Source organism: Hippocampus zosterae, chromosome 4, assembly GCF_025434085.1.
Source record: "Hippocampus zosterae strain Florida chromosome 4, ASM2543408v3, whole genome shotgun sequence".
NCBI lineage: Eukaryota > Metazoa > Chordata > Actinopteri > Syngnathiformes > Syngnathidae > Hippocampus > Hippocampus zosterae.
The window spans coordinates 12,713,859-12,738,835 of record NC_067454.1 but is presented as its reverse complement, the minus strand read 5'-3'; the positions used below and the strand labels follow the sequence as shown (position 1 = coordinate 12,738,835).

The 24,977-nt window shown below is 40.8% G+C and overlaps 1 protein-coding gene and 1 long non-coding RNA gene across 3 annotated transcripts in view; both read right to left on the bottom strand.

Moving 5' to 3' along the window:
• Positions 1-24,977, bottom strand: part of LOC127599887 (CUB and sushi domain-containing protein 1-like) — a 359,717-nt gene that overhangs the window by 77,100 nt on the left and 257,640 nt on the right. For both annotated transcript variants that reach the window (XM_052064098.1, XM_052064099.1), the window contains exons 27-32: positions 23,854-23,980; positions 23,398-23,609; positions 20,419-20,610; positions 15,190-15,328; positions 9,459-9,646; positions 6,953-7,147 (exon numbers count right to left, since the gene is read on the bottom strand). In XM_052064098.1, the coding sequence (XP_051920058.1) occupies positions 6,953-7,147; positions 9,459-9,646; positions 15,190-15,328; positions 20,419-20,610; positions 23,398-23,609; positions 23,854-23,980 (1,053 nt within the window). The remainder of the gene's footprint in view (positions 1-6,952; positions 7,148-9,458; positions 9,647-15,189; positions 15,329-20,418; positions 20,611-23,397; positions 23,610-23,853; positions 23,981-24,977) is intronic.
• Positions 410-5,846, bottom strand: LOC127599896 (uncharacterized). The gene is made up of 2 exons (XR_007962208.1): positions 4,956-5,846; positions 410-4,464 (listed from the first exon to the last, which is right to left on the bottom strand). It is a non-coding gene; the product is annotated as an uncharacterized LOC127599896 (long non-coding RNA).

The window sequence follows — 24,977 nt, the reverse complement described above, 5'->3', positions numbered from 1 at the left end:
TTACACAAATCTATACAACAGATTGCAATGAAATTTTGTAAAAGTGGAGCACACATTCCACGTCGGTGGTTTGATTCCCGGCTCCGACTGTCCGCTGTCGAAGTGTTTTTCGCAGAGAGACCAAAATGCTAAATTCACACTGGGTCGGCTTTGAAAATGACAAACTGTTCTCAACTGCCTTACCTGCTTAAACAAAGGAAGTTGTTATTTTAAAAAAAAGCTGCAATGTGAATGGAATGGAATTTGGCCTTTGAATCAGATTTTGAATAACTCAACATGAACGAGCAGGATGCAGATGTTAAGAGTACTGCAGACTGGCTGCAACTATTCTGTGAACCAAAAGAGTGCAACCACAACAGATTTTTTGATTTGCACATATATTACGGAGTCACCTGCTCGGTTGCTCATGCACGCACACACACACACACACACACACACACACACACACACACACACACACACACACACACACACACACACACACACACACACACACACACACACACACACACACACACACACACACACACACACACAATATAAACATAAGCCTGAGGGTTAAAAAAATCTATATCAGCCTTATGTTTATATGACCCTCGGGCATGTTTAAATTGTGTGTGAGTGAGTGTTGACAGTTGTGTGAATAAATGCGCATTGAGTGAAGCAGTGAAAAAGTCTACCAAATAACCCATCAGGACTTTTAAGGATCATTCGTCAGCGATATCCCACAAGCGTGATCCTGAAGTGGTCATTTCACTTGCAACGCGTTAGCAAGCAGATGAACTTGAGATGCGTAACGGTCCCGATCCAAGCAGTGAGCAGTGGCGCTGTGCTGATCACTCTGCACCTGAGCTCCTTCAATAACATTTCAAAAACTACATCAGTGAGCTGAGCACACGTGCTGAGCTATCACAAGCTTTGCATAAGAATGGGAAGCCTAGATGAGGATCACTTGCATAGATCAACTCGGCAGCGAAAACAAACAAAAAAAAAAAACACAGCTGGAATTGTTTTCGTTGCAATTTCCAACAGAGCAGATGTATTTGTTAGACTGTGGTCCCCCACTTCGCCGTCTCCCTTCCCTTTTGCTTCATAAACCATCAGAGTAATCATCCACTTTCTTTTTGCTCCTCTTCATCTTCCACACCGACTGATATTTTCTCCATTGATTCGTGCTGTGATGCTGCATTCTAACCCTGGGGTCTGAAGGTGTGTTCTTCATCTACCCACAATCTCCCAATGGTGTTGCTCCAGGCTCAGGTGCTAAAAAGCTTCCACACAAATGTTCTTTGATCACTCATGCTCACAACACGCTGAAACACACACACACTTTGGAAGGCTTACTTCTCATGGTCGTTCAGTCTCCAACAAACATGCACCCGTGCGCACACAAGCACGTGTGTCCTGCTAAAAAAGGCAACGCCGTAAAAGAAAAAGTGTAAAAATGTCCCAGACTGTTAAAGTTATCTTGTAGCACCTCCTGCAGTTTTTGGAAAACTAGCTAATAAAATTGTTATTGTGCCTTTAATTTTCAAGGGATTAGATTCATCTCAGGAAAGAAAATAACCTCAAACTATTGAGTCTTGCACACCCACACTTTAACAAACAGACTTGTATTATTGTTACAAAGTAAGGCCTATATATAAAGCAGAGTCAGTTTCACAGCGCATGTTTGATGAAAGGGATTAAACACAATTCCTGTATTATGATGTGTCTATACATTGAATGCGAAAGCAAATAACAACAGCACAGCTGTTGGGGGGAGGGTTGTGAACACCAAAAAGGTTCTCTCCAACTACCTGTGCTAAACATTAGTGGTGAAAACGTTTTAAACGGGGTACGCCGGAACAAAGTTTGACTGTACGAGACAGTAACATACACATGTGTGCATAAATATAGAGTAGACCACAATCACACGAGTTAACTATTTTCACATTAGTAAAATTTGGACCAAAATGCCGATTCATAGATGGAGCATTCAGTTATCGTTACTGTGCATGTACTGTATGTATATGCATGTACGTGAGTATCCTGCATCGAGGTAGAAGTTACAGCCCTCGTGCGAGTGTGCGCACGCACACACACCCACACACACACACATTCTAAACACAAATAAGGAATGAGACAGAGAGAGAGAGAGATCCTCAACAGTCACTAAGAATTTAGTTTTCTTTTCAACGCTCTTCGTTCCCATGGGAATGAAGAAAAGAGCATTTTGAGATGGAAGGTGGGTGTGTGTTAGAGAGAGAGAGAGCAGAGCGCAACACAGTAAATGAGACAGACAGATGAGGCGGAAGGAAGGAAGTGCAGGAGGGTTGTGCGAAGTCATTACATGCGGAGGGAAAAGAAAAAGGGGCTGAGCAAGGGGACAAAAGGTGAAACGAGAGAAGACGGAGGGAGTGTAAGTGGAGCTGTATTATTTAAGGGGGTCTCAACCTGTCTAATGAGCTTGGTCTAAGAGCCCCCAGGAGCTGGCCCTAGACACAGAGACAAAGAACAGAAAACCAAGTGCCCAAACTATGCGGTGAGAAAAGTCAATGTGGAGAAGAATAGAAGCGATCGAAATGGAAGGAATTAGTAAGTCGAATCGTGTTGAATGGATTGTTTCAGCAACGGAAAAAGTGGCACTTTAATCAAAGCCCTTGTTGTGGGAACAGAAAGTGGACAAAAACTAAACGGCGATCGAAACTTGCATTCGCACAATAGAATGAGAACCAAATACAGATGTGTGTGGAAAATCGGCATACCTTCAAGAACTGATTACGGCATTTTCCTTAATTTGTACATTATTTTAGATTGTTGGGATGTGTAAAACAGTTCAATTAATCAATTGATCTTGAAGAATTATTTTAATCATCTTTGATTTTTGATTATTTCCATCTTAAAATGGAGTACACTAATTGGTTACACGCAGCAAAGTGCTGCTAATTCTCTCTCAAGGTGTTTGTGGTCTAAAGTAGATTAGCTTGAGCTGCATTCACCCACCATACGTAGCGGCGACTTCCATCATTTGCATTATGTGTGGCCGCGGAAAGCGCCATTGCTGAGGGGTGATAGCGAGACCCAAATTAAAAATAAATGAATACAAATGGGACGTGAGATGCTTTTTTTTATTGCTTGATGCACGATAGGTCAATTATTGTTCATATGTGGGATTTGTGCCTCCTTGTGGAGTCAATGGGGCAGTAGACACGTCGATGACGATTTGGGATCATTAAGGAAGCAAGACAACATTTTGTAAATAGTTTTACAAGTTAGCCTTATGGGAAAGCAATCACTGTATAATTAATATCAATACTGTAATCAAGATTTATTTAAACTCTCGGGTTCAATGATTCTAACTCTTATTTGATGATTTCTTATTTTCTCACAATGCAATGTATTTGAAAGAACGCAGCATGCATCCTCAGCATGCGTGCATGTGTGTGTACGAGGGTTTTGTCACGGGGGCTCTCTCACAACATACCATTCAGACTCGGAACGCCACTGACGTCAATGTCCGGGTTAAGTTAATAAGTGTCTGGTGTGAGTAGAATCGTTTTTGACAAAACTCGTGTAATACAGCCGCTTATTCAGTTATAAAAGGCTTGAAGGAGAAGCTTAGGTTGGGTCAGAACCCCATGATGTGGGCTTTCATCACACGATTACAATATCAATACTCAACTTCTGCTCATAATGTATCTCACTCAATATTTCACTCAAATAATCTCCTTAAATTACTATTTATCGAGCTAAAAGCAGAACTGCTGACGGAAGCCATGCGAGTGATCAATTTAAATTGTTGTTTTACTTTCAACCGCTGGTGAAAAAGAACAACAAAGAACACGCTGCAGCACGGTTGTCCTTGTAAAACATCTTTTCATTGTGTGCTCCTGAATTACAAATGTGTCTTTGTGTATGAAACAGCCAAGTAGAAGGCAAAGGTGATGCTTTCATCTTGATAAAAGGTCAATGGATGTGAACATGAAATAAAGCCACTTTCCTTATTTGCTGTTGGTGTGAAAAAAATACTGTACGTAAAAGTCCTTCCGCCCAGCTACTCCTGCTTTGACAATCTTTTAAGGTTGATTAAAAAAAGAAATACTGAGAGATACTGTATAAAATTTAACATTTTATAATTGCGCCTTGATTGTTAGCCTGGACTTATCTACAGAGGCGGTGATGGTAGCATTAGTAGTATTCAAGTAATAGTGCTGTTCCTTCAGAATAATATGACTCCATCCATCCATCCATTTACTGATCCGCTTATCCTCACGAGGGTCAAGGACATGCTGGAGCCTATCCCGGTTGTCTTCAGGCAGTAGCTGGGGTACACCCTGAACTGCTTGCTAGCTAATTGCAGGGCACACATAAGGGGTGTTCACACGGCAAAAGTTGGTCCGGTGCTACGCCGGGGCTGCCCCAGTAGAGCGTTCACACGTGCAAATTAGCTCCGGCGTAGCCCCGGAAAAAGGCAAATTTGATCTACATCAGGGAGGTGGTTTAAAAATGTACTCCGGAGCAAATGCTCGTTTGTTTAATAATGACACAAGACTTGGCTAGTAACATCTTTCCTTTTGTAGGAGACTGGACTGTCTCGGAGTTGTTTGTTCCTTTGTTTTGTGTTCACAACCCCCGCCCCCCATATAATTGATTTTGTGATTTCCTCTCTTGATTTTCTGTTTGGCGCATTAGTGTTTGCTTTTCTGAGTGTCATTGAAGTCATCGTTGATTTACGTTTTCGTGGGCGGTCACTCTCGAGCAGAAGGCACGGAGACCGAGAAGGAGAAGGACGTGCCTGTCCAGTAGTCGCTTGAGTTGTGTATACGTTTCAAAAAGAACCAATACGACAGCTCATTTGTTTTCTGTCGTTTTGCTCCGCTGCAGAAACTGCCGTGTGAACGCAAGTGGGGCTGCATCGACGCTGTGCCGGTGCTGTCACGCTCAGCGGCTTTGTACGTGTGAACGCTTGACACAATTTGCTGCGGTGCAAAATATATCGCAACAAAATACATCAGTGCAGCGCCGGAGCAAATGTGTGCCGTGTGAAAAACCCCTATAGATGAACAACCAACTCACACTTACACCGAGGGAGGAGTTAGAGTGTTACGTTAACCTGCCAAGTTCTTGGAATGTGGGAGGAAACCGGAAAAAACTCACGCAGGCACGGGGATAACCTACAAACTCCACAGAGAAAGGTGCCGGAAGCGAACCCTGCCCCTCTGCATTGTCGACAGAAATACAAGTAGCAAGCATAATGTAACTCAATGTAAAGGAGTAAAATAAATAATAGTATTGTTCTTTATAAAATTACTCAAGTAAAGTTTGTTGCATTAAAACTACTCTGACAAGTACAATTTACAGTATTACAAAAAGTTACTTGAATCCAAATAACAGATAGCTGGTTCCCACCCACCTCCGCTTACGTGTGCCACCGGGTCAGATTACTGTCTTTGATCATTCTGAGCTCCTCTTCCGTACACATTCAAACAAAGGACACACACACACACTTTATATGACAAATACACTGCAAATGACCATTTGGCAGGTGTCACTTGCTGGGCTCTGTCGGCCATTAATCAAATAGACAGCTTTGACAGTTTGGCCTTCCAATCCATGACAAAATCTGTCTCAGATGTTCACACAGGGGCACGCACACACACATACGTGAAAGCAGCCACCGGTTGGACCACTTATGGAATATTCAGAGAAAAAGCAACAACACATAAGACAAACTGGGATACAACTAAAACAGTAGAATGTTATGGAATGGCTAGTGCATAGGGGCTGTACTGCAATGTTCTTAAGATGTGTACATGTGTCATTTACACACAAGTTGCATCATATTAAATAACACAATTTTTCATTAAAAAAATAAATTAAATGAGTTAGCATGTTGGTGTGGTCCTCAACAACCATTTCAGTTTCACAAATGGCCCCATTCAAAAAATGAACCGACCACCCTAATTTAGTGCAGTTCTCTGACGCAGCAGCCTGGTCCCCAATCTCACCCAAAGATATATAATTCGATGGAGCGTCTCATCAGTGCCCCCCTACAACCATGCTTGGTCACTGCCATCACTCCACGAGCAAGGTCGCTTACTGGGGAGCCAGCCAAGTCAAACCAACCGCCACAATAATTGTTCATAGGCCACTACGCGTCGTGAAGGCCAACCTCAAAATAAAAGTTGAGTGATACTGGACATAAATAGCAACGCATTGCAAGGCTTTTATTTTTAAATTGGTCTTGGGAAGCAATTTCTGTGATGGCTGCACACCACTTGTGTGCATCACTGATTATTACTGACACTCAGTAAGCAGTGGCGGTTCGGGGGTGGGGGGAGGGGCAACAGGGGCCAGTGCCCCTGTAGCACTGATTCTGGCCCCCCTTCCGAGCGTAGATTACGCAGTCGCGCTACGTCACCGACGCGAAAGGTGCAATAAAAGTGCGTGATTTAACATTCTCGTCGGACGCTTTAGTGCGCTGCACCACTTAAAAATGAGCGGGAAAATGAGAAGCAGTCCGCAAAGAAGGAAATTACCACGATGTGCGTGTGTGTGCGTGCCTGTGTGTGTGTCTAACTTTTTTCTCCCTTTTTATTTAAATTTTTATTTAACAGGATCAATATATAAGACATTGCCTTTTAAAATGTGGATAATTATATGCATGTAAAACATCTAGCTTTAGTGTATTTGCAATTTTTGTTCCCGGCATGCTGGTACCATATCATCCCCTGGCTTGAATATTCTCAACAGATGGACACGGCGCGTTGTTACGCTTGCAGACATTTTAGCCCAACTAATACAGTTTTTTTTTTCTCATCACTGTAATGTTATGACTACAATTTCAAAGTTTGAAGAAATAAAAAGTCAAATAAGATTTTGAATTCGTCTTTTTAGACCTGGGTTGAATGTGCCACTTTATCCGATTTGTATGTGTGCAACAATGTGTTGAACCACAAATCTGTCCTACCTTTACATGATGGCAGAGCCTTGTCCCACACTGGCTTCCCGTCATGCCCCATCACACAGGTTATTGTTTGACTGCCCACTGTTGTGTAGCCATGGTGACAGTTATAGGACACCTGAGATCCCAGTTTATAGTCATAGCCAGTCCGACTAGCATTCATGATGTTACCAGGATCAAAACAGGCCTCCCTTGGCTTTTCTGAAAGAAATAATAAGAGAGTTTTGTGTATTTAGACAATCATACACTGTGCTATAAAACCCGATAAGATCCATCTTGCTAAATGTACAAATTTTTAATTAGTATCCTTCAAGAAGGTGATGGCCAGTCTTTATGACCACAGAAAGTCTTGAACGTACTTGAATAGAAATGCTTAATGTACTTAAGCAGCATTTCCAAATATTTGCATTTCACTTTGTTCTTCATATTTCGAGCAACTTTCACTTTTAGCCCAACACACTTTCTAAATAAAATGTACACTTTCACTCCAATACATTTCTGCTACCCATCTTTGTTACTCCATACTACACAATAAAATCTGAATAAACTGTTTGTTGATGGTTTTGTAGCAGCTATCAAGCGGGCACTATGAAGTTTACTCTCTATTTGATGATTTGATTGGATGTGACAGGCAAAACGAGACCCGTTGCAACATATTCCCTCTCTTCCATTTATGTTTTCATGGAAGAAGAAGGGGCTAATGAGGGTACGATAAGAAGCAAGATTGATGGAGGACAAAGAGGAACTCAAACAATGTTAAAAACCATCTGAGTCAGAAATGACAGTTTTGGCCCAGCTTGTTTGCTTTCCTGTGATTGCCCAGCAAAGAATGGTAGAAAAAAAGGGAAGGGAAGAGAAAGAGAGATGAGGAAGGAGTGGTAGAACAAATGAAAAGAGTGTGGGGTGGTGATTAAGGTTGCATTTTAATTAGAGTGATGGCAGATGAAAGGTAATGAATTAATGACAAAAGTACAGAGGTGTGAGGTAGCCTGGCAAGGCAGACAACAGAGGGGGAGATAATCGTTTTTAATTACACATGAATGTAGTGGGACAGACACTAAAAAAAAAATGAAGGATTTTTATAAAACTTGACAGAGGAGATATAGGCTGCAGTGCGATGATGATCATAATCAGCTTCACTTTGACAATGGCTGTTAAATCACCACCAGTCAAGCGGCTGCTGGAAAACCAAGATGAGTCACAATCTGTGGAGGTAAACAACACACGGGCCGATGCGGAAAATCATGCCCATTTCGCTGAAAAAGCCTCATGACGAGAGCCCGAAATGAATCTGGTTGGCAGCTTAAATGTTAGCGTGTCTGCAGATGAACCACCTCTGTGTCGACATTTTAAAATTCATGCCAAGTTAAAAAAAATAAATTAAAAAAGCATAATCCTGGTAATACAGGAGATCAAATGCACAAAGTTGTTAGAGACAAGAGATAGGATGTATCTTTGATTTGTGCCACAGGCCAGAGACAAATAATCCTAATTTATACCCTTGAGCATCATGTAAAGGTGATCTGGTTTACGGATGAAGGTTTGGAAATATCACTATTGATTGAAAAGACTTTCAGCCAGCTGGAAGTCAACAAAAATAACAGCCCTGGCGACTGAAGTTGCTTCTGCTACACTGGTCTTGCTGTGATCCAAACATAGGCCGACCAACCACGTTATTAGTTCGTGGTCCAACTGCATCCAAAACAGGAGGACAAACATCAAACACATCCCTGCTGATATTTATTGAACATTTTAATTCTTATAGTTTACAGTGATGCAAGACTGCATCAAAATGGGCAACATTTCTAATGATTAATACTCTGGTTTGATATATGTACACGAGTGAAACACAGCAGAAAGCAACATTTCCCCGTCAAAACGTCTTAATTACAGTGGGCATACAGTAAAGTCTACACACCTAAAGAAAAATTACCTCTGATGATGTCAATCAAAACTGAGCCTTCAAAATGTTTTTTTTTTCCCCTCGTGATTATTTATCACAGACCTGAGTTGCAGAGGTTTCCAGAAAAACATGGTGAGGTTGAATAATAATCCATAACCCAAAGTGTTACAGCAATGGCACTTGTTTGTGTACGTGTATATACACTTAGAAAAAATAACAGTAATAAAAAAGGAGTGATTACTGAAAAGTAAGCTCCACTACTGACACTGAAGACTTGGTTTCAGTCTTTTTACAAATACATGACAGTTCTTTTACATAAGGTCTCTTACATTATAATTCACAAGTGTTCCAAAGTCATCTTGTCCAATGGACTGGTTCTGTTTCCTGAATTTAACATACTGGGTGGGGGCCCATGATGAATGAAGGGGGGGGGGGGGGGTGGAGGAATTGCCTCCTGGAGCAGCTTGTCTTTGAGTTCTGATGGTCAACGGCAGCACTAGGGTGCCTTAACCCACACTTTTGCACAAAGATCTGTAAATTCTAGGCTTTGCCTATGAAATGATCGGACCCTTATAAAACACAGACAGTATTGCTGAGGTGTAGTTTTACCTCTGAACTCAATGGCGAAGCCAGACATGCCCAGTGAGGCGTCCGATCGGAATGCCAGGAAGAGACTGTTCCCACTGCTCTCGATGCGATCTGGGGCTTGGTTGCCTTGGAGACTTGCCAGTAGAGGCCCATTCGAGTCTTCGCCCTCGTAAATGTGCAGGAAGTCATAACTGGGCTCCATGTTGAAACTGATCGAAGCACAACAGATCAATTGTATCAAAATAGGAGAAATAACTGCCATTCACCATGATGTGTTTTTATGCATTTGAATAACTGGAATCTTTTCATGGAAAAGGAATAATTTATAAGATGATCGAATTTAAGTATACTTCAAAAGTAGCTGGTTAAAATAGCCATAATATTTGCACTGTGCAAATTGTTATGCCACAGGTCTGGGTGGTGTTTTGTGTGATGACACCTTGCCCAGTTTCCACAAGTGGTATGCTTGTTACAAGAGCACACCTGCTGCTCAGACAAGGGCCTCTTCATTACCTAGCAAGGAGTGTTCTCAACCGATACTTTATCAACATCACGTCACCACCTGACATATGCGGCCATAACACCCCGAGGCACTTTTTACCAGCAACTAGCAACTTTTAGCTTTTCATACAGAGATCTGTCAACAATGATGTCCTAACTTCTTGGCACTACTGACCTCTTATTTCATTTGTTAGCATTGAGTTACAATGTAAAAACTGTCATACATTCCTTTTCCAGTCTTGTAAATTTCCAAAATGGTACTGCTTGCCTTTCCATAAAACATTTCTGGAAACGTTTCAGCAATTAGCAACCCAATTAACAAGGTAAAATCATTTTAGCCAAAACCTGAAAATTTGTTTTGGCTGGTTTTCTCTTGCAAGTCAACATATAATAATTGGATGAAATTAAGTCTAAAAGCATGAGTTTCAGCAAATTTACCCATGAACCTTTATCCCAAGTAGTCAATTGTTCTACAGGAAATGCTTCTGTGATACCCTCCAGCCCCCAAATCACATGTACAGGTATACGAGAATGTATATGGTAAGGCATAAAAAGAATGCACACATATACACACACATACACGCACACTCATCAACACATGTCAAAATGTTCACCCTGCCAACAATTATGTTAGTTTTCGCACCCACCTGCCAGTTAAACACACAACATACTTCTGTGTTTTCTGTTGGAGTCCACTTTTATCCTTGTTTTGATTCTCCACCTGTCTACACTTTGTAGTTAAGATGGAAGTTGTGTGTGAGTGTGACACATGTGGAAATTAAATTGCATTGTACGTTCTTCATCTTTTTTTATGCCACAACGCATATAACCGCTGCCAAGCAGATATTTTTGTTGTAGTTTGTATGTTTATTCGTCAGTAGGATTACAGAAAATGTTTTTTTTTTACTTCACAAGTACTTTGTTGTAGTCTCTTTCAAGGTACATTATCAATGAATCAATTTAATCCATGAGAAGTAAGATAAGTGAGGAGATTAATTGGTGATTTATTAATGATATCATTCAGGTTAAGAAACAAAGAGGTCGTTTACAATGGGTACACCGTTTGGTGATGATCCACTGAGAAATAATAGCTAATAACAGCTAATAGAGTGATTCTCTGTTGCACTGACATTATTGCCCCTATTTTCGTGCCTGGCGCAAGGGTAGCACCGTCTAATTGCATGTACGCGTGGAGTTTTCCAACTTTTGGTATTTTTCTAGATCCAAGCAGGTAGAAGGGGCATTTGAGCTGTTGTGGGTAGAATGCTCTCCTCATTCGCCTCATTTCAACCTACAGTACGTGCCACGTAGAAAGTATAGTCAAAGCTGGGTTTTCGTCCATAATCTGTTTCAGAAGGCTGTTTGAAAACCAAAATTGTTCGAAAACCCAAACCACACTCTTTTTAAAATAAAAATGTTTACTGAACACGTCTGCTCACAATGGAAGGCAACACGAGGAAGCGTCACTTCCTTGTCTACCTGAGGAAGCGTCACTTCCTCGTGTAAGTAAGGCGAGAGGAGTCAGATGGTGCATTCAAGTTTGTTCGAGAACCGAATATTTGTTCGCTATCCGAGGCATAAAAAAAAAATTCGAAATTTTTGGTCAAAAAACCGAACTGGCCGAGAACCAAGACGTTCGAAAACCGAGGTTTGACTGTATATTTAAAATGAACTGCAAGATCAGATTGCTGTGGATGGGCACTTGGAAAACACCATCCATCTCAGATCACGTGTGTGAGGGTTAGGGTTATTGAGGTTGTTGTAACCCTAGGGTTGTTGTTTATTATTTAAGCCTTTAACACAAAGATAAATTGCACATCCAGACTTAGATATTTATTTTGTCACTTTATACAGGAATGATTGAACCTGAGTTGTGCCACAGATGAGCTTCCGCCTTCAGACAGACACATTTCATACACCCCCCCCCCCCCCATCCCCATGTACGAATACATGCATTAAAACATGAACTCACTCAAGTCCAACCAGATTTACTTTTTACCACTACCCACTCAAAAGTTGGTAGCTTTTGCAAGCATATCGGTCGCTGTGTCGAGTCCTGAAGTGCGGCACGGGCACGCTAAACGCACACCAGTGCCATCCACCAAATTCCCAAACACAGTAAATTACACTTGCCCCAGCATGAAAATGAAGATGCACCCGATTTTATGCTACGCCTGTCTATTAAAACAGCCCCACGAGTCCGGAACCAAGGCTGTGCTTGAGAAATGTATTCGATTTTAACGTGCATGTTTAATTTAGAAAAGACAAAATGTCATTTTAGCAATTATACTTTCATACTTGAGAAGATGCACAGTTATGTGCATGTCACCCTGTTCTTGGTAAAATATGTGCCCATTTCTGACAGCACTATCTATAACGGGATAATACCGAGTGCAATCATCCAATGTGATCACTTGCAAGGTTAACATAAGCCCTGTGAATGCTAAGGCCTGTATTTATATCTGATTTAGCAAGAGCTTAACGCCACATAAGCTCCTCCGTACTGACAAAGCATTAAGGTGATCCTTGCAAATACATTTTTTTGTACAGCCCCATTCTAAGTATAAATGTCATGAAATGACAATGCAGACAGAGTGCTAACATTCAGCAGAGATCCGTTATAATCTTAGCAAAGCATTCAAGCCACAAAAGCCACTGTAATCATTATGCAAATTTAATTAGCAGAAAGATTTGTAGAACATACCAGTGCGTACTCCGGGGAGAACATAAAGTCAAAGTATCATAATCAGTAAGAATATTTATTTAATTTTACAATAAATGGAATTGTTATAAATAATTGTTCCCTTGATTGTGGACTGTGCTTAGACTTGACTCATTGAATTGGGTGAGCATAACTGCCGGTGGGTGGCGGGTGTGCTGGAGGTTATCGTCGTCTGAGGACAAGAGGCCGGTACAGCCTGAACTGGCCGCCAGCGAATCGCATGGCACAAAATTCCATTCAGTTCAAACATTGAAGGTCTGGCCTGTCCCACTCCCGGTTAAACGACTAGCAACCCATCCTGCTCCTGTTCAGCATGACTCCCACTTTCATCCCACTCACATTTTGGGGGTCAGCTACATTAAAAAAAGTTGCATTTTACTCATTCATTTAAGTTTGTTGCCTCCTTTCTCTCACTATTGTGTGTGTGTGTGTGTGTGTGTGTGTGTGTGTGTGTGTGTGTGTGTGTGTGTGTGTGTGTGTGTGTGTGTGCGTGTGTGCGTGTGTGCGTGTGTGTTTTTCCTACTGGATAATCCCACTCACGTAAACATTTTATCCTGCACCGTCCGAATCTCGTGATTAAAGGTAAACTTGACTCCTGTGACGTGGGAATCCCACATATCAGCCTCAAGTGTGGTGAAGCTCATCGGCGAATTGGCCTCATGCGACAACAAGGGAGTCTGAGAGGCTCTGAGACCATACTGTGTAAATTTCCCCATTGTGGGACAAATAAAGGATATCTTATCTTATCTTACCTGCGTTCTGAAATGTTTGGGAGGGGAAAAAAGTGCTGACTGGTGTTTAAGATACATAATTTTGTGTGTGTGAGACTGCTTTCTTTATAAACTGTCCCATGTTATAATGTGGAGACTAGCTGCTATTAATACAGAGCGGCCAATGTGTGCACAAATATGCTTTTAATCGCTAAGTTTTGCTGTTATGGCTTTTAATCAGGTGTGTTTTGTCGTCCGGAAATATCGGTACAATAGCAAATGAAAAATTTGATACTTCACAAAAGTGCAAATACAATTGCATCAGTTAAAATACACAGGTACTAAGCAGATTGTTTTTATTTGTATTTATTATTTTGTAGTAATTGTACACAGTGCCCAATTTGTTTCTCTTGGCCATATAAGAAACAACAAATATTTGGCAAACTAAAAGTAAGAGACTTTTTTAATGTGCCACAACAGCTTCATATTAGAGATGAGTAAGTCACTAAAACTGTTTGTTATTTGCTCTTCAGTCAGTTGAAATCAAGTTCAAACACGATGGTGTCCTAATTAAAAATTTAAAAAAATATAGATGTGAACTTTTTCGTTAGAAATGAAACTATGTTTTGCCAGGGCCCTTTGGAGAACACACTTTTATGCAATTATTCTCTTTTATCCAAAACAACTGCTGGCATCAGGACGAGAGGAGAGACATTCATGTTGATTATATAGTACAGTATAAATACTTTTCCTTTCAGCACAGCCAACATATTGAATGTCCCTTTCATCGAGTTTCGTAACACCTGAAAATTGCACATTTCATTTACACAGCCAAAGTCATCTGAGGTTCGATTGCTGAGATTTTCCTTACAACTTGTAGGATGTGTCAGTGTCTTCGTATGGTTACCAGAATACATCATTGAAGTTTGTTTCTACAAAAAAAGATCTCTTCACAACTCTAGGCATGTGCAGCACACCACAGTATTTTTTTTTTCTTTTTATAATTTACTTTTTCTTAAACACAGGCTCGAGTGTAGCAAAAAATATTCGGACTGTATTTTGTTCAAGTGACAATTAGTTGTTTTTTTTCCCTCTCTGATCCTTGCCCCAGCTCAGATATGCAACATGGAATTTTAGACAAATCTGCTATGTATCAGATGTCTGAAAATGAGACTGCAGTGCAAGTTGACAGATCAATATGTAGTACCCTGTGTGCTGTCATTGGAATGTGTAATGGATGACAAACACGCATGCCTGAATAACCAATTAACTCTTCTGTATTAAACGGGGAAAGCAAACACATGGCATTGATCAAAATCTAGACTGTTAAATAGCCTTTGCATCTCTAATGTACAACGTGATTTGCAAGCGTCTTGTACAGTGCAAGGTGGAAAAAACACAGCCAAAAAAAGAGTGAAAATAGTTTTAAAAAATTGATTGAGTTGTGTTAATTAAAAATTTGTACCATGACTCAATTTAACTACGGTACTTCATATTGGCATTTAGCGGGCCGATTAAATCGTTTAGTATGACTGCTTATTTTTAACGAACATTGGTTGATCACACTCTATTATTTTAATGCAGCTAAATAAGTCATCACAGAGACCCTTGCCTGAAGGAAACAAAAAACGGAGCTAAAAGGATGTGCGGTGCTATTTAGATCTAAATATTTCATGACTTAAATCACACCAAGAAATACTATTGGAGGTGTTTCTGCAGACACCGAATTCCACTTCCAGGCCTAGATCTTAGAAAGCATTTCTGACAGTTACACTTTGACTAAAAGCCACCGTGGTCACACTTATTTGGGGGCCCCTACCTTTTGAAGATGAGAGCAATGACAAAGTCTGCGTTGACTCGGATTCGCCAATCACACTCTTTCCCTGGAGGGTAAGGCTGGGGGTAGTTAGGAGACAGGATCACTCCAGAAGGACCACTGACGTTACCACCGCAGGTTGCTGGGGAGAAAACCCAAAAATAGAGATAGGATGATCACACACCATTAAGTCTTCGGGAAAGAGTATTACCCCTTGACTGAACATCCACGACCCCTCTAACCTCCCAAATGTAGGCAGAGAAGGGGGTCAGCTACTGATTAGAGGTGTGGCAAAGGTTGGAGATGAGAGAGAAAAACACCTACTGTACCTAGTGGACCACTAATATTGCCTTCACAAATTGCTTGAGTAAAAATGCGAGAGTGAAATTTGGAAATAGGATGGGGCTATGGGTAGTAAGAAATAAAATCATCCCCGGTGGTCCTGCTTTTCTACAACAAAGTAGCAGACATATTTAGTACCGGTGATCAACTCAGACACTGCCGCACTGACATTAAGAAAGACTCAAGGAGGCAGGTGGGTGTGAACACATTAGCAATGGTGAGTTAAAGGTAAACAAAGCCCTTAACTGTCGAAGAGATTACTCACAGAAAGACATACACCGCTCTAAATAAGATATATCATGCTACTCCCGGGAGATTCATAATAGTCAAAAACTGAGAGAATGCAGAAGGGGATTTAAACTGTTAGAAAAAATAAAAAAAGTGAGAAGAGTCAGTGGCAGCATTGAGAAGAAAAGCAGTGTTGCCATTGCAGATTTTGTGGGACTGCAGACCACCCATCCACAATAAATCATGATATCATTGAAACAACGTTGCAACATTTGGCCTCTGTAGTGAATTTAGAGATTTGTTTCTGAATACATTATACATGTTGAATTGACATCAGAGGGATTTCAATACCTTTTATGGTTTGGATTTCTTGGCTCATTTCTACCACTACAATGTGTGCAGTAACTTAGCTCCACCCAAAATATGCATCGTCCCTGGATGCTACAATTTACAGAACATGTCGGTGTGAGTATTATTTAAATTCCCAAGTTGTTTTGTGCTATTGGGGCAAAGGTGGAAGTAGAAATGTACATACAAAAGGGATTGGCTGGACAAAACGATAGCGATGTATGCAAGGATGTATAGCAGGGTAGCGTGATTAAGAATAGTGATTGAAATCTGTTGACCGGTGCCAACTAGACGGTAAATACGGTAGTGTGTCAACGAGATGGAAGTATGGAATCATCAGGGAGCGGCCTCTGGAGTTTTTCACCAGACTGCTCAATAGAATTTTAGTGGGCGAGAAGATGGCTGGGGAAGGGAGGAAATGTCTACTGGTGCCAATTTTTCTGAACAATTTTGATGTGCACGGTCGTGGAAACTGCTGTATATAGAGGAAGAAAGCTGTCTGTAGATTAGAAAATGCCAATTAAAAGGATAGCAGTTGAGGAACTGTGGTACTGCATGAGGAAATCTGCAGTGGTAAGAGAGGTCTGCTTGAATAGTAGAGGGTGTTTATGAGGGTAGGAGAACAGTGGTGATGTGTGCTGTAGGTGTGACAAAGGCTGTAAGTTCGAGGTCGGACTGCATCAGCTCTAAGCCCCTTCGGTAATGGCCAGGTTGACAGACAAGTTGAGACTGAAATCCGTGTGAACCATGTTGTTGGCAGCTGACATTGTGATTTGCAGTGAAAGCAGGGAGCAGGTGAAGGAACCTTTACAAAGCTGGAAAGGAGAGGAATGAAGATTAGCCTAAAATAGAATGAATGTGCATAAGTGGTGCTGCGGGGAGAAGAGAAAATGAGGGTGGAGGACTTTAGATACTTAGGGTCAATAGTCCAAAGCAATGGTGACTGTGGTGAGGAAGTGAAGAAATGAAGAAATGGATCCATGCAGGAGGGACTGGTGGAGGAATGGGTCAAGTGTGTATGTGATAAAAGTGACCCTGAGACAGTAGCAAAAGAGACGACATGTCAGTATCAGGCTTGGACACAGGACACAGTTGGGTTCAGAGTAAAGGAAATATTTGAGGATCATTGGCTGAAAACTCAAAAGAGACAAGGCTGTAGAATTAAGGCCGGTCTAATCTGTGGCACAGGACAAAGGGAGACAAGGACTATTTGAACACAAGGTATGGGGCAACAAGTGGAAACAATCAGGACACAACTGACAGACTGGCACAAGAGGAAGAGCAAGTGACCTGAATGGACAGAAGAGTCATTCTTTCAAAATAAAACAGGAAGTAACCAGACAAACACAAACAACCCTCACCGCGGTGTGACATAGAAGAAAGCAGAGCTGGAGGTGGCAGAAATTAAAATGTCGATGAGCTTTTTATGCGTGCCCCAGGTTGGATAGAACTAGAAATGAGCTCGTCAGGTATTAGATATTTGCGGCCCAATGTTCGAGAGCCCAGAATTAGATGGTTTGTACACAATCAGGGGACAGATTGTGATATTGCCAGAAGGATGATGTGCAGGGGGTCAGGGGCCAGGTAAGAGAGCCAGAGGAAGACTTGAGAGAAGGTTAATACTGTAGATGTTGTGATGGAAGACATGAGAGCAGTTTGTGTTAGAGATAGGGATGGAGAAATAAAATCAGGTTTGTCAGGGGTAAATGAGGAGACGAAATAAAGAAAAGTACCCCTGACAGTTGGATGGTGTAAAAGCAGAGTGTGAATCCCCATGTGGTGTCGTTTGGGACGCTTGCCAGGCATTTGGTGGCAGGTGACTCAGATGGTAATTATCATAGTGGAAAAGAACAAACAAGCTGTGCAATAGATATCAGACAGCAAGCTTGTCTGAAACTTTGACTTGTATTTACTGCACCCAGAGTACCTTGTGACCTCACATTCTTCTACCACACTTGCACAACTTTGCGCAGTGTGAGTTTTCAGTGGGGCAATACGTACTTTCACCCTTCAAAAATGCATGACAGTCTACAGTATTTTCAATGAGCAGCAGCGGTACAAGTTACTGAGCTTGAGCATCTTCTGGCTTCTCGGTGGAGGAGGTTTGGAAGCTGCATCCTTTGTGCTGAAATATTCATCTGCCTTGTCATCCAATAATTACTCCAACGACAAGCCAACTCAGGATTCTATGGGACTCAGACAATGACTGAACATTCATGGCAGTGTAGCCTCAAGCTGACGTGAATGCTAACAATTCAGTCAGTTTGTGTCAGGAGGAGAATGAAAGGGTAGAAAAGAAGATTGGTAATCCAAGAGATTTAGACAGAGTGACATAATACCCTTGCCTACGAATGATCAACTACGCATAATGCAGCAGGTGTAAACAGAAGTAGATGACTTAGTTGCATATAGACAGTGATGTAAAAGTCAAATATTTGTGTTTGACATCTGTTTGAATAAGGGAAACAATTTACTTCAAACTGAGATCAAAATGCCAGGACGCATGGCCCGTGAAAAACGTGGAGCAGAGGCAGCACATAAACTAATTGTGTGAGGAAATAACAAATTTATCTTCCCACAGCCTCAGTTTCAACGGCCGGTATTTCAGTAAACAAACATCACCTTGGACACTTGAGCATAAAACTGGATGAGATCTATAAAAGACAGCATCTGTAACAAATCTGCTGGGTTGTGTGCAGGGCTGCTGATGAGTTATTTCTCGTGAGTGTCGCTGCTCCTGACTAGAAACTGCCCTCAGACAGCATCAACATGGACATATTTTGTCACTGTGGAGCCAGTTGTCAAGCAATTGTGTCAGGAAAAAAAACACAGTGTAATTAGTAGGAAAATATTTTGGTAAGATTTGATGTGCTCTTGACAAATCTTAAACACGGTGGTGGTCAAAAATATTTTCTGTTCAATGTTTTACTTTTTCCGGCTCTGGCCTTCCTGTGTGGAATTAGCATGTTCTATCCATGCCTGTGTGGGCTTTCTCCGGGTACTCCAGTTTCCTCCCACATTCCAAAAACATGCATGGCAGGTTAATAGAACACTCCAAATTGTCCCTGAGGTTTGATTAGATGTTCATCGATGTATGCCCTGCGATTGACTGGCACCCAGTTCAGGGTGTACGCCGCCTACTGCCCGAAGACAGCTGGGATAGGCTCCAGCACACCCTGCGACCCTTGTGAGGATAAAGCGGATCAGAAAAAGGATGGCTGGATGCACCGACGTGCCAATGACATTCTGTCTTGAACATTCTTATGGACTAAAAGTTGCACTGTTACATAGGTTATTATAATTTGAATTGTTATTAGCTCATTAAAATATAATTTGAGTTCTTAATCTACAACACAGTTAAGCGTGGCCTGTGGCTGGTACAACAGCAAGAAGCTGACCGCAACAAACAGCAGATTGAAAGTCCTCAAAAAGGGTGACATAACCTTTTTCCTCGAAGTGTTTCACTTTTAACTATATTTTGTGTGCCTCGATGATGCCGCAGTCCACAAAGAGGAAAATACATGCTTTTTCAGATTTTGGAATCAAGTAAAACTCTTCTAAATGAGGGGAGGGGGTGGGGTAAAGTGGTGTTTCCAAAGTCTAATCATATTTTCCATTTCACTTAATTTGAATACATCAATCAATCAAGCTGAATTTGTGATGACAATGAAAAAAAAAGTGGTGTGTTGAATTAACTAAATGTTATTTTGTCAAGTAGTGGCATACAATACAACCATCTGGATTTAGATGCATACATGTATAGTCGACTTAATAAATGTATCTGTATCCAAGTGAATTTATTTTTGGCAACTAATTGATTACGATTGCATAATATCAACACACCATTTTTTTCAGTTTCAGTTTCAATTCCAACAGTGAATAGAGAAGGAAGTGCCCAAGCCAGAGCCATGCAAGAGAGCCAGGCATAATTAGTTGACAACATATAGGGAAACACCCGAGCCAAGAAAAAGATAAAGGAAACCTATTAGCTGGTAATGAGTAGTTATAACAAATTGCAATTATTTTACTCTTGGTAAAATGAGTGGTGATAAAACAACACATTTTAACCCTTTCAGGGATAGCAGTTACTACAGTGGGCAGTTACTCAGGTTATCAGGTTACAGCTTATCATTATTCGTGCATGAAATGGTTAAACATTGAGGATCAGGGACTCAGAGATTGTAGTTTGGGTGTAAATTGTTCTCTTTCTGGGCTTCGACATTGTAACATTTTGTTCTGGTTGAGCTGAAGGTCGTTTGCCGCTATCCACAATTCTGTATAAAGGCAGTGATTACCAAAGTAATGTACACCTACCAATACATGTTGGAGGGTCAGGCTGCCAGTAGAATCTGTTTTCCATGCGGACACATGTGATGGTATCAGAGCCTTGGAGCTGATAGCCGGGGTCACACTGGAACGTCATACTGTCACCGGGCTCCTTAGTGTCTCCATATCGAGAGCCATTTACTGGGATGCCAGGGTCATTACAGGTCGTCGCTGTTGTGGCTTCACAAAGTGAGACAAATCAAACAAAACAAACAATATTATGTCTGGAAACAAATAGTACAATTTAGAAACACAATAGTCCATTATGTGGTGAGTCCAAAAAGGCCGAACTGTCAGCGTATTGAAAATACAGACAAAAATGTTGAATATTGTGTCCACACTTTATCGTCTGCCGTGTCAGTATTTTGTGTCAAGCTGCAATATAACCTTGTTTATAATGTGCAGGGAACTGCTCAGCCAAATGGTGATAAGCGAACGCGGCTGTTTGTTGTTGTTGTTTTGTTTTTTTTTTGGTCAGAATATGTCATCGAAATTTTGACAAATTAACATTCTTGCAGCAATGCCAACAATCCAACATGTTGGCACCCTGAATCACAGTGCCATGTTTTATTTTGATTGAAAACATAAGTCTTATTCTTTACTTTTGAGAGTCTGCAGAGCAATTAGTAAATTCAGCAGTCGCCAGACGTAGGCAAAATAAAGAGATCCATAAATGTGGAAAATAATGAATTCAAACTGTGGGATAGGGTGTTGATAAGAGTCATTTGTGTTCTTTCATTTTATCTATATACAGCACCTTGGTATTGATATTTAGCTGCTTTGTTGCCTTGCTGCCTGCGATAATGCTTTCTCATATGAGGTTCTGTTGAATTTGTTTATTGTGTGAGGAGCTCGCCTCTGTCCAATACATTAAGTGACTTGAGATAAGTCCAAAATAAAATTGACTTGAATATATATTGTGTTTTTAACATGGTTTGCTGAACCTGTATGGTGCAGATGATGCAGATATGTAATCCACAACTCTGCTGTTCCTGGATCTATATATATTTTTTTTTAAGTCTGGAATTGTAGTATGTTGAAATAAACAATGTAATAACTGATGTTAAAGCGGGGCAGCATGGTAAGCGACTGGTCAGCACATGCGCCTCACAGTGCAGAGGTCATGGGTTAGTTAACGGGCCCAGGACTTCCTGTGTGGAGTTTGCATGTTCTCCTCGTGCCTGCATTGGTTTTCTGTGGGTATTCCAGTTTCTTCCCACATTTTAAAAATATGCATGGTAGGTTCTTTCAGCACTGTAAAATGTTCATAGGTGGGATTATGAGTGTGAATGGTTGTTGTTTATCTATTTGTGCCCTGCGATTGGCTGGCAACCAATTCATGGTGTACTCCATTTACGGTCCAAAGACAGCTGGGATAGGCTCCAGCATGCCCGCGACCCTTGTGAAGATAAGCGATTTAAAAAAAAAAAAAAAGAAAATAAATAATTTGACATGAAAAAAACTGTTTCAATAATAATTATAGTATACTTCTCATGATAATAATTGTTTTATGGTCTAATTTTATTGATACTCATCTTTATTAAATACAATATAGCCACTTAAAACAGAAGAAAATTATTTCCATAAAGATTAAACAGCTGAAGACCGAGATTTAATTATGCAAACCAGAATTATTCAGTATAGTATTAAGTATCACCTTTGACGAATGGTAAATGGAACATGGGGGAATAAAAGAAATTAACATACTAATTGAACAAATAGCCAGGCTTTGATTAGCATGTTAGTGTCAATATTTATTTTTAAAATGAGGATTTAAAATTGAGGAGGATTTAAAAACCAAACATGCCTGGGCAATGCAGCCCCATCCCTCTCCATCAGTGTCAAAACAGCCATTTCCTTTGACACATATCCAAGCTCGCCACATGTCATTGCTAAAAATCCTGAGTCTACAGATCTGAACAGAAGTTGTGGACATTTTGACATTGTCACCATGGTGTGCCCTGCGGATTGGCCCATGCTAATGGCATGGCGGACAATATTAGTGAAACACAATATGGCAATTGAAGCAAGCCATTTCATCAAACGTTTAGGTAAACCCAAATCTGTATCAAGAGCACTATCTTTATTTTATCCTTCAGGAACAAAGAAAGCATACAGAAAAAAATACTAAATCACCCCTAAAGGCAATCTGGCTCTAACTAACTCCCTTTAGTCAAGAGTTAATGTCATATTTGCTCAAACCTTACAGAGTTGCCACTCATTGTCACTACTCATCAGGATGGGAATGCAGCATGTTCTGTGTGAGACTGCAGTTTTAAATGTAGAAAGACAGGAGTTGATGTGTTTCTTCACCCAGATTAGGGAGTGCCATGTGGGAACAGTTATGTCTTTCTCAACCTCACACGGGACTGACATAAGACCTTATAAGTGTCTTTGATCGACAAGTGGAGGAGCGGGGGTGTTGGGACTAGGATGGACGAGCCTAGAAATAAATGTTTAATTCTCATACTTTGTACATAGCCTTCGATAGTGGTCCATACAAGAGTTTTGTTATTAATGTGAACAACAAGGTATTACTTTATTCTTAGTTTTTGGAATAGAAAACTGTGTGTGTGTGTGTGTGTGTGAGAGAGAGAGAGAGAGAGAGAGAGAAGAAATAAAGGTACAATGGTCTTGATGGTGCATCTATTTTCTTATTCAGTGTGCTTGAGATTGATTTTTGCTGCCACAGTGGATTTCAGAGACACGGGTGATGATTCTAAAAGGACGGGGCAGAGACATTTTGGGGTTGAGTGATTCATAACAGCAAAAGCCAGCCCTGCACTGTAAGCGATTGCACAGGTTACACTTTTTCATGAAAACAAGTAATACATTGTTCATTCGCTAGTGTAAAAGAAAATCTTTCCTTAAAAGTGGCTGTGTAATAAAACTTTTTAAAAATGTGGTATATATGTGTGTGTATAATTTTTTTTAATTAACATAAAAAATATATATGAGCACACTCACTGGAAAACTGGATGGAAAACCCTTGTTTGCTGATAAAGTAGTCCGCATCAAACTGAAGTGTCAGTATGTTGAAGGTTGAATGGATATCTTCAGGTAAGGCTGGACTAGACCATTCTTTCAAAAGGATGCCTCCATCCGATGGCCCAGATGGCCCATCCCAAACTCTCAGGATGTCATGGCCGATCTCAGTGTCAAAGACAATGAAATGGAGGCTGAGGAGGAAATAGTAATTTAAAAAAAACATATCAATGTTTTAGTTCATCTCAGGCTTTTTGTGTCATTTAGCAGCAATGATTCCAAATTAAAGGACCAATTTGAGTAAGGAATGTTAAAAGAGGAAGAAGCTGAGTAGAAGAATATCCCCTGGAAGTTCCACACTGTTTTGAAAATTAACAGTGGTTAACTAATTCTTACAATTGAATCATTCATAAGGGTCACTAACTGCATGTTAATTACCTGATAGTCTTCCCAGTATCCGCCTCTATAGTCCAGGTACAGTGGAGATTGTTGTCATAAGGGGCAGGGTATCCTGGAGACAAAATTCGTCCAGACACCGCTCCCGTGATGTGACCGCCACACTCCGCTGCAAGGACAAAACGCTGACATTGTCATGCACTGCTTTTATTACCTATTGTATGATTTACAGCTCATCCGCTCTTTTGTTTCCACTTGTTTAATAGAAGAAAATATATAATATAACCATCAGGAAAGAAACCACAAACTGTTGTATTGGTTTGGGCTGTAATTAAACAGAGGAACTGCCTATTTGCGACTTTCTTAGCCGTGAATCTCACGCTGATCCATCAAGAATATGTTTGACATTTGGTGAACAAACATTACCTCTTTCACAATTCATGACAAGAAGCCTATAAATATCGTATTTTATAAGGCGCACCTAAAATCATTCAATTTTTTCAAAAGCCGACAGTGCGCATGGAAATCTTTACACTTTCAATGTTGGTGAATTGCTTGTCGGAGTGCGTTTTTCTTATAAGGATTTCCCAAGAGTGCTTAGAGTCCAAGAATAAATTAACGCTCAATACACAAGAGATAAGTGGAAATGTGTGTGTGTGTGTGTGTGTGTGCGTGCCTGTGTTCATTGCACTGAGTTGTCCGGGGTTATAGCAAGAAAAGGACAGAAAAGGAGCCATTGCAGCAGATCTTCTGTGATTAGAAAAGAGCTTTCCGAAGAAAGAAAAAAAACTAATGTCTCTAAGTTTTATGTTCAAGGAGTGTTTTCTTTTTTACCTTTGGAGGAACCATGATGCTTTCTGTAAAGCAGCCTATTGCTTCGACATGGCTGCCTCCCAATGTGGAAAATTGGAGAGTGAAAGTAACATGCGGCCCACAAATCCAGTAGAGTTTCCCAAAATGATAATGGTGATGACAACTTGTCTTTGACTCAGTTTGCGAAAGATGAATCTCGGCAAAACCACCTCATCTACATGGCAGTAAAAGCAAACATTTTATTGCGCCAGACAGACAGGGAATGAGCCAACCATAAAGGCAAAGTGATAAATGGCCCAAAAGAGTAACAAAGGAGGCAGATGCGAAGGTATTTAGGCCAGGGGCCTGCCAGC